The 11303-nt window shown below is 39.0% G+C and overlaps 1 protein-coding gene across 1 annotated transcript; it reads right to left on the bottom strand.

Moving 5' to 3' along the window:
• Positions 1 to 9733: 9733 nt before the first annotated feature.
• Positions 9734 to 10448, bottom strand: LOC138883336 (uncharacterized). The gene is made up of 2 exons (XM_070164018.1): positions 10251 to 10448; positions 9734 to 9997 (listed from the first exon to the last, which is right to left on the bottom strand). The coding sequence occupies exons 1-2, from the start codon at positions 10446 to 10448 to the stop codon at positions 9734 to 9736; spliced, it is 462 nt and encodes a 153-aa protein (XP_070020119.1).
• Positions 10449 to 11303: the final 855 nt, after the last annotated feature.

Here is an 11303-nt window from a genome sequence, read left to right as displayed (position 1 = left end):
CAAATACCTTTTTCACTTGAAAATTTTTTTTCACCATGTTTTGGAATTTTACAATTCTTATGTCCAAACGCTCACTAAGTGTCTCAACTCATCTTGAAACCTATCCGGACCCGAACCAACTACCTCGGAAAGTCACATAACAACTGTAAAGCATAAAATGAGCAGTGGAAACGGAGGTACAACTCTCAAAAATGGTTGTCGGGAAGAGCCAAAATTCTAAAACAAATCCATAATGATACATGAATCTTTACATTTTATAGAACTGTTCGCCAGTAAGTGATCGAACCGTTTTATATGATCCATTTTCTCTTGTCCTCTCACTCTCCAAGGTCAAGGTAAGTGATTCAAACACTTCGCTAGTAAAATTCTTTCTCAAGAACATGAATCTTATCCTAAATCCATCTTGGATTCTTGAATTAAGGTTTTCTTTTAGAAAATCTCAAGTGATGAATTCTTAGGGAAACAACAACCAAGGTAAGAATCTCCTTCTTCTACATGTATTTGAGCATATATAAGTCTTGGTTAAGTTGTTGAAGTAAGAACTTGCGGAATCGTCTATCAAAAGTCATATATAGCTTGCTGTATTTACTAGACTGTCTTGGAGTTGCTTATATATTGTCTTATGGATAGAAATCATGAATCAGGCACACAACAAACACGCCAGGATATAATTTGTGTTAGGTGGTATCATTTCTTCTTATTTATCTCGTGACACCGATTCACTTAATGCGCGTCCGCCCCTGACAGTTTTAACGCTCATGTAATAGCTATAATATCAATTACAAGAAATTAAACACAAAAGATAAAAGAGCTACAGATTTGTTATTCTAATTCCAACTGAAACATGGCATTCACTGATACCAAAATGAATATTCAAGAACATATAAGAAAATTCACCATTCATAATAATAAATAAAATACTCCTAATATGAACACAACGCAAAGTTTATTCCACAAAATTCAACACCTTCTGACGCCACCAAAATTCCATCAAGATGCACACCGAAATAAAACTAATGAAGAAATAAGAAAAAAAATAGAATGGACAGAAAACACAGTAATAAAAAAGAAGAGGCATAGGACACATACCAAAAACTGAAAAATAACACATTAAATATAAAATAAAGCCAGACGAAAAGAAAATGCTTAGTTACCTCTATCAATTTAAAATTTTGATGGTTACTGTGTGAAATCCTTTAAGTAAGAGAGACGAAAAGTAAAAGAACCAAAAATATTTAGAGGGGCAAAATGAGGTGGAAAAATGGCAAAACAAAAAGGAGAAAAAAGATGATAAATAACATTCACGGGGCTGATTGAGAAAACAAATACAACAAATAGGAAACAAACATCTTAATGTCGATACATAAAATGTTAGATAAAAAATTTATTAGATGAACACATTCAAGAGTAAGCAAATCTCACAATGGACGATAAAATAATCAAATGATACAAACTTTTTGCTTCAAACAAAACCAAAATAAAGAAAAACCAAGAATACAAGATACAAACATACATTTCTTAAATTCAAATAAATTTATATGCTTCACGAATATTGGAAAAAACCAATTAGAGTAGGACAGAATTTTTCTTTTTTGCTTCGGAGAAGAAAAGAGGGGATGGAGATAGTTGTTGACCGGTGATTATACCTTTTTTTCTACGTTTTGCTTGTTCCTCTGTGCAACGATCATATAACAATAATTTTAATACAGTTATTTGACACAGAAATACATAAAGTCAAAGACCAAATAAAGATAAGGCTTTGTACCTTTAAATCTTTCTCACAAACGATAATAGTCTTCTGCTATGTTGATTTCTTCTCTGGTTTGATGTGGGTGTTGGGCTGAATTTTTCTTCTTTGTTGATTGTTAATTGATTATGTATTTTTAGAAGCACTAGGATTGAAGTTGCTGATTTAATTTCTATGTTTAGTGAATGAGATTTTGTCACGATCCAAATCCTAACCTATTGCGATGGTGCCTATCGATGGTACTAGGCAAACCAATATTTCCCAAATACTTAATTTAACAAAAAAGTGAATCAAGAAGTTTTTGATAAGCAAAGTTTTCATAAAAAAGGGTAAAACCCAAAACACAAGTGCAGAAAATAACTCTCAATATCGGGGTATCACTGAGCCCATGAACATCTATACATCATTAGTCTAGAAGTGAAATGTCTATAAAAGTCAGGATCATAATACAACGAAAGAAAAAGATAAGAAAGGAGAAACAGGGACTGTGAACGCCGAGCAGCTACCTCGTAAATCTCCGCAGATCAACCGTGCACGATAACAATGACCACCGTGTCCGGAATTACCTGGATCTGCACACGAAGCACAGGGTGTAGCATGAGTATAACCAACCCAATAAGTAACAATAATAAATAAGGAACTGCAAGATAGTGACGAGCTACACAGTTAATGTTCATTTCTAAAAGTCTAAACAGTAAAATAGACATGCTTTCAAATTTGGCAATTAAGTCAAATCAGTTTATTCATGTCAAGTTCAAGGAAACCGGATAAAAATATCTTTCAGATGTTTTCAAAGTAGTAATATATGGCAACTCTGTACAACAACAATGAAATCATATACAACCTCTCAGCCAACAATCACTCAGTCCTCCCATTCACTCCAACCTCACAATCACTCATTCCTCATAGCCACTCATTCCTCACGGTCACTCAGTACTTGACACTCACATTTAGTAGGTATTTGCGCTCACTGGAGGTGTGTACAGACTCTGGAGGGGTTCCTACAGCCAAAGCGCTATATCAAGCCAATCATGGCATAAATCAATGAAACATGCTACGGCGTGTAGCCCGATCTCATAAATATCCTCACAATCAGGCTCTTGGCCTCACTCAGTCATTAATCTCTCCAATCTCTCGGGCTCTCAAAAATCATAAGAATCAGCACCAATAGTAATGATATGATGTATCAACAAGAATAATAGAGACTGAGATATGATATACAAATAAAAACTGAGACTAAGTACAAATAGCATTTAGTAGGTAATTTAACATGTAACACGACCTCTATGGATCCCAACAGTACCAACACATAGCCTACACATGGTTTCTCACATGATTTACAATCAAATCTCTATAAAACATGGAGAGCATATAGCTAACAACAAACATGACATGGAGACAATCAGTCCATACCCAAGATCACATCGAAATAAATCATACTAAGTAACAAGAGATCAAATTTAGTTTCCAATCCCCTAATAGTCACTACACACGACCGATATATACGGTCCACAATAATAGCATCGCCAACAGGCATAGATATATTAATAGATGAAACTAGAGACTCACAAGGAATATCCAGATAATGAGCAAAATATGATAACGCATATGAATAAGTGGAACCAGGGTCAAATAATATAGAAGCATCCCTGTGGCAAATTGAGACAATACCTATGATCACTGCATCTGAAGCAACGACATCTAGTCTAGCGGGAAGAGCGTAGAATTGGGCCTGACCGCCACCTGATCGGCCTCCCTTTCTAGGGCGACTTCTAGCTGACTAGGCCCCACCATGAGCTGACTGAGCGGCTGGTGTAGCAACTGGTGTAGAAGACGTAGTCTGACTCCTCTATTGTGCTGGACCTCCCTACCAATGAGGACAGTGCCTCCACACATGCCCAAACTCCTTGCACTAATAACAACTCCCTGGTGCTGGTGATGGCGACTGAAGGGTGCCCGGAGCACCGGGATAACTGGTAGAAGGACCTAGCATTGATGAGCCCTGAACCGATGAAGCACGGGACGAACTCTTAGATTGAAAGGCACTAAGAGATGAGTGAACCTGAGAGAACTGTGTGAACCATGGCCAAATGATACACCACAGTGAACTGGGCGAGCTATTTGAGCATGCCTGTAAGGACGACCCATGCCGTGGTAGAACTGACCTCCAGAAGGAAAACCACTAAAACCACATAATCCACGAGACCTCTTGGCCTGCCTCTCAACTTTCTCCTGACTACGGGCCAGCTCTATCTACCGAGAAATGTCAACAACCTCATCTAAAGTAGCACTAGATACCCTCTCTCTAGTCATAAGCACCCGCAACTAAAATATGAGGCCATCAATGAACCTCCTGATCCTCTCCCTATCAATGGGGACCAACCAAACTGTATGATGAGCCAACTCAGAAAACCTCATCTCTTACTGCATCACAGTCATATCATCCTGACTTAACTGCTCAAACTACCTGCACAGCTCCTCTCTGCGAGACTGCAGCACATACTTCTCCAAGAAGAAAACGGAGAACTCCTGCTAAGTAAGTGGTTCTGTGCTGACCGGCCTATGCCTCTCATAAGCCTTCCACCAGCTGAAGGTAGTCCTAGAGAACTGAAAAGTAATGAATAAGACCCCACAAGTCTCCAGAATACCTGTTGTACGGAGAATCCTATAACACTTGTCCAATAAGCCCTGGGCATCCTTCGCCTCTATACTGCTGAAAGTGGAGGTTAGAGTCTCCCAAACCCTTCCAATCTCCACTGCACATCATTAGACATAACGGGAACCACATGGTCCTGAGCAGCTGTAACCGACTAGGTTGGTAGTGCCCCCGGTATGTGGAGTCCCTGCATCACCTATTTTGGTGTACGGGCAGTGAGAGTCTAGGTACCTCCCCCAGCCTGAAAAGTGGCTGCTGCGGCTGGAACAGAGACCACCTGAGCAAGACTGGTGCACACGGTCAAAATTTAAGCTAAGGCCTCCTGAAGGCTTGGAATCACAATGGGCACGGGTGGTGCCTGAGCTAGCCCCACTAGCGCATCCACAACTAGGACATGATCCTAAACTAGGGAAACTGGTGGATCTGCAGGTGCTGCCCTAGCTGCTGAAGAGCTACACATTTGCCCCTACCGCGACCTCTACCGCGACCTCAGCCTCTCGTGTCCTTGACTGGTGGTACTAGTGGTTGTCCATCCTGCCCAGTAGTACGTGTCCTCACCATATGTGAGAAAATAGAATAACACAAGTTTAGATACAGAATCAACAAATTCGCATAACAAGAATTCAACAATATGAAGTTTCCTAAGGGTTTGGTATCCTCTCGAAAATAAGTATAGATGTATCCGTACAGATCCGCAACACTCTACGAAACCTGCTCATGACTCGTGAGACCAATATGACCTAGGCTCTGATACCAACTTGTCATGACCCAAATCCTAACCTGTCGTAATGGCGCCTATCGATGGTACTAGGCAAGCCGACATTTCCCAAATACTTCCAATATTTAACAGAAAATGAATCAAGTAATTTTTGATAAGAAAAGTTTTCATAAATAGGGGTAAAACTCAAAATACAAGTGCGGAAAATCACTCCCAATACTGGGGTGTCACTGAGCCCATTAGCGTCTATACATCACAAGTCTAGAACTGAAATGTCTATAAAAGTTTGGATCTAAATACAATGAAAGAAAAAGATAAAGAATGAGAAACAAGGACTGTGCCGGACAGCTACATCGTAAATATCCGCAGATCAACCATACACGATATCAATGCCCACCGTGTCCAGAAACACCTGAATATACATATGAAGTGTAGGGTGTAGCGTGAGTACAACCAACTCAGTAAGTAACAATAATAAATAAGGAACTGAAAGGTAGTGACAAGCTATACAATTATAGTTGATTTTCAGTAGTCTCAACAGTAAAAAAAGACATGCTTTCAAATCCGGTAAATTAAGTCAAATTAGTTTATTCATGTCTAGTTCAAGTAAACTGGATAAAAATATCTTTTAGAAGTTTTCAAAATAGTAATATATGGCAACTTTTAGCAACAACAATGAAATCATATACAGCCTCTCAGGCAACAATCACTCAGTACTCCCATTCACTCCAACCTCACAATCACTCAGTACTCCCATTCACTCCAACCTCACAATCACTCATTCTTCATAGCCACTCATTCTACATGGTCACTCAGCACTCGACACTCGCATTTAGTAGGTACCTGCTCTCACTGAGGGTGTGTACAGACTCTGGAGGGGCTCCTACATCCCAAGCGCTATATCAACTTTTATACAATTTAATAAATAGAAATTTTGATTTCAAAGAAATAAAAATGAGTAATTAAGTTGATCAATCATCGTTGGCTCGCCTGACGACAGTTAGGCACCATCACGACCTATAGTGGATTTTGGGTCATGATAGGACCAGTCCGAACCTGATAATCCCGAACCCGTATGGGCCCAATTTAACCCAAAAACTCCCAGCCCACTATCACTCCGGTAAGCCATACCACTACCCAGCCCGCCCCACTAACCGAATGGGCTATTATTTTCATGTTCAGCTCTGACTAGCCTGTTTGGTTAACACATTTAATTGAAATTTATTGAAAACATATAGACGAGCCAATATACAACTCTTGAGGAAGATTGGAGGTGGTATCAAAATTCGTACTGAAAATTGAGTTCAAAAAATCTTTTGCGACACATATATCACACACACAAATATACATGGATATAAATTGTCATGCCCTGACCTCGAGGAACGCGACCGGCGTTCAAGCGAGATAACCCAACTGAGCAAGCTTGCTAGATTACCTTCTACCTAGACTCACCCGTAAATAAAGAGAAAATATATTTTTGTTAATTAGACAATAAGTAGATCATGTATATAATACCAATTCATTACCATTAGTTACTTCATTTTAAGGTCTCAAAATATACACACTTTCATAATTTGAAGTGGAACAATTGATTCAAATGCAACATAACTAGTTTGACTTTTTCGGCACCAATATACAACCCACACAATGTCTATGGTGTCTCTAATAGATACGAAGAGTGCATAGAAAGTGCCAGCAACAAGGCCCCGGCTATACCTAAAAATATAATACACATGGAACAAAAAGATACACGACACTGAAATGAGGTGGGGTTCACCAAATCATCTGGGAAGAGGGGGTACTACTATCACTTATCAATATTGTTTGTTGTGGAACCATCTGCATCTATTACAGATGCAGTGCCCCCAGCTAAAAATGGGACGTCAGTACATGTCGAATAATACTAGTATGAAAAACCAAACACCTCTTCAAGGATTTGGAAGTATAGCATGAATGCGATGAATCATGGAAACAATAAAAGGGCTTAGATAGTCGTTAAATCCATAGCACATTTATTAAAAGTTTTCAATAACATTTATAAATTTCAAGTCGGAGAATCTCTATAACATAGCCCCACCGCCTCACCCCAATGTGTGCGGGTGGAGGTGCAATCACAATACCAAAATATCTACACAAAGTGGCTATGCCACCTCACCCCAATGTGTGTGGGTGGAGGTGAAATCATAGTACCATAATCTCTACACAAAGCGGCCCTGTCACCTCACCCCAATGAGTGCGGGTGGAGGTGTAATCACAGTACCACAGCTCTACCTAAAGCGGCCCTGCCTTCTCACCCCAATATGTGCGGGAGGAGGTTCAATCACAGTACCACAATCTCTACACAAAGCTGCCCCACCGCTTTACCCCAATGTGTGCTGGTAGGGGTGTAACCACAATACCACAACTTGGATTCTCGAAACGATATCAGTTTGTACAAAAGATTTCTTTTCAAATCAAACCCTTTGGCACTTTTGTCCTTAGAAAAAATATGAGTTCATAAGATTTCATCAAATAGGAAATAAGAGTTTGATCACATTGATTTCGTATAAAACTTCTCCCCAAAGGGGGTATAACATAATTAATTAAAAATAGAGAACCATTAGAACATGAGGGTTCTAACACATTACGCAATTCAGGAATCAATTTACTACATGGAATATCCCACATCCGTAGCGTTTCAAGTTCGAACTACACACAATGGAGTTTTATTAGAATACGGGAATTCCGTTACTAGAAGAAAAAGAAGTATAGCCTTCATACCTTGATGGAGCTCTTTAATGATACCAAAACCTCCCACTACTCTTACAACTTCAATTTACATCAACATAATTCAATTGGACCAATGTTAGTAAAACATTTCCAGGTTTTTGGTCATTTTCGCATTTTATCAAACACCTAGAGTGCATAGCATCCAACTACCTCTAGTAATGGTTTTTCTTCATCCAACAATCCCCGCTTCCCACCAACAAGAGATATTACAACAACCTTTGTCCACTAACTACCTTCTTAGCACAACTATAATCATCGGTGAACTCACATCCACCAAATTATACTAATTAACTCATTACAGAATCTCTAAAACACTCAATAATCCAGGTTAAGGATTTATGGTTTCCAATAACCATTCCATAAGTTCTAGAACTTATTTCTTGCTCCATGCATGTAGGTTAAAGGGTAAAAGATTACCTCTTGTAGACCAAATCTTGAAAGTCAACTTTTGGGGTGTTCTTGAGATTTTGAAGAAATCTCATGGAATCCAATCAAAACCTTGTTGTAACTGGTGATTGAGAAGTGAAATTATCATAAAAACACACTTAAAATTCACCTTAAGTGTGTATTGAAAGCCTTGGTCGGATGGGTGAGAGAGAGAAAAGCCCTAGTCTTGAAATCATTTCATTTTTCTCTCTCCCCGCTCCTGGTATTAATAGGCCTGGGTATAGTATTTTTTCACTAGTGCTATCCTTGTGCTATAAGACTTTAGCTCATTGGTTTGGTAAGATCATGTACACTATTTTTCCATTGGTGATATCCCTGTGCTATAAGGTTTTAGCTCACTTGTTTGCTAAAATTTTTTGCTTCCCTTATGTGCTATAGCTGCGCTATGAGGAGATAGCTCACTGTATTTCCTTTAGTTTTATTGCTTTGAAATTAGCATCCAAGTGTTCCCCATTATTACAACACTTAAAGATTAATAAAATGATTATCACCAAGTATCCACATAACTTTATCCACTCCAGTAATTTCTCATGTAGTTCGAGGTCTAAATTAAATTGTATTCCTAAGCTCGAAATTGCTCGTATTAGCTATATAAATTCATGGGGCATTACATCCTCCCCCACTTAGGATCATTCGTTCTCGAATGAGGAGTAAATTCCGCCTAAAATACCCAACATAACTCATCTCTTCTTTCACACATCTCAAACCCCCAAATTTTGGCTAACCCCCAAATTTCCAGAAATTTCAGTAGAGTTTCCCCTGAAATTGGGCCTATCCACTTGTTAGAGAATCTCAGAAACCAGTCCTAATATAATCATAACACAACGATATACACGCAATATGAAAAAAACATCGACCATAACATCGTTATATTATTAAAAAAAGCATCCCTAACATAAACTGCACAAGTGGAACACAATTTATAGAAAATCAGCTCTTAACATTTTCATAGAACACAACTACATAGTTATTCAAACAAATGAGGATACATATTCTTCATCTCCTCCTCAGTCTCCTAGGTGGCCTCGACAACCTGTTGGTTTTGCCATAGCACCTTCACGGAGGCAATCTCTTTATTTTTCAACTTAACCTCAATAACCTCAACCAGGTCAATAAATGTTGGGTCTCCAACTACCTTCTTCAACACAAATACATAAAACACCGGGTGCACCAATGACACTTTTGGTGGTAGCTCAAGCCTGTAAGCCACCTAACCAATCCTCTGAATGATTATGTACGGTCTGACATACATCGGGCTTAATTTTCCTTTCTTCCCAAATTGCATTATACCCTTCATGGGGAAAACCTTCAAGAATACCCAATCATCATCTTTGAACTCTGAATCCTTGCGATGCACATCCAAATAGGATTTCTGACGACTCTGAGCAGTTTTCAATCATTCCTTAACACTCTTAACCTTTTCCATAGCCTGATACATGAGGTCTGACCCTATCAACTCTGCTTCACTAATCTCAAACCACCCAATGAGATATCTACATCTCCTACCATATAGATCCTCAAACGGTGCCATCTGAATGCTAGCATGATAACTATTGTTGTAGGCAAATTCTATGAGTGAAAAATGGTCATCCCAGCTACCATTGAAGTCAAGAACACAAGTGCACAACATATCCTCAAGCGTCTGAATAGTCTGCTCTGCCTGCCCGTCAGTGTGTAGGGAAAAGGCTGTACTATGATTTACCTAAATACCCAAACCTTGCTGAAATTTCCTCCAAAATTCAGCTGTGAATTGTGCCCCTCGATCTGAGATAATAGAAATTGGAGTTCCATGTAACCTGACTATTTTCTTGATATACAACTAAGCATACTATTCTGCAGTGTCAGTAACCTTAACAGGTAAGAAATGTGCTGATTTCGTGAGTCGATCCACAATCACCTAAATTGAGTCTAACTTGCAAGGAGTGCGAGGTAGTCATACTACAAAGTCCATATTGATCATCTCCCACTTCCACATTAGAATTTCGATATTCTGTGCCAACGCACAGGGCCTTTGGTGTTTGGCCTTCACTTGCTGACAATCTTGCCACAAAATCCTCTACATTCCTCCTCATATCATTCCACCAGTAATCTTCCTTAAGATCATGATACATCTTCATAGAGCTCGGGTGCACAGAATACTTAGAAGTGTGAGCCTCGGTCATGATTCTTTCCCAGAGACCATCTATATTTGGAACACATAGTCGCCCTTAGTACCTTAGTGTAAAATCATCCATGCCAAGAGAAAAAGCCATGGTCTTGTGTTTATAAATCCCCTCCTTCAACTGTACCAACAACGGATCGTCGTATTTCTCTCCTTGGCTTCCACTACAAGCGATAATTCAACCCTATTTTGCACAATTCCCCTTATTCACTAAAGTCCGCAAGAGAAACTCCCAAACTAGCCAATTGATGAACCTCATTGGCTAACGTCCTTTCATATGCCTCCAGGTAGGTCAAACTACCCATGGATTTCTAGTTAAGAGCATCCAACACAATATTAACCTTCCCCGAATGATATAGAATACCAATAACGTAGTCCTTGAGTAACTCAAGCCATTTTCTCCACTCCGAATTCAATTTTTTCTATTTGAAAATATATTGAAGGTTCTTATGGTCGATGAATATATCCACATGGGCCCCATACAAATAATTATGCCAAATCTTAAATGCAAAAGCCACCGCCGCAAGTTCTAAGTCATGTGTTGGATAGTTTTTTCATTATTCTTGAGTTGCCGAGAGGATAAGCGATCACCTTTCCATGTTGCATCATTAGTGGAACATCTATATCACATTTCTCTTACATATAACCTCCTAGGAATTGTGTTCTACAATAATTTCCTTGATATTGGTTACAATATTTTGTGAATATTTGCATCTTGCTCTTGAAAATTCTCAACAAAAGACATTACTTGATGAGTTTTCTTATAGGACCCTCTGTTTCAAATAAATAACATCTGCTAGCTTGG

This window comes from Nicotiana sylvestris, chromosome 12 (genome assembly GCF_000393655.2).
Source record: "Nicotiana sylvestris chromosome 12, ASM39365v2, whole genome shotgun sequence".
In the NCBI taxonomy this organism is placed as follows: domain Eukaryota; kingdom Viridiplantae; phylum Streptophyta; class Magnoliopsida; order Solanales; family Solanaceae; genus Nicotiana; species Nicotiana sylvestris.
Note: the sequence above shows the minus strand (reverse complement) of the source record. Positions and strands in the feature narration are given on the sequence as shown.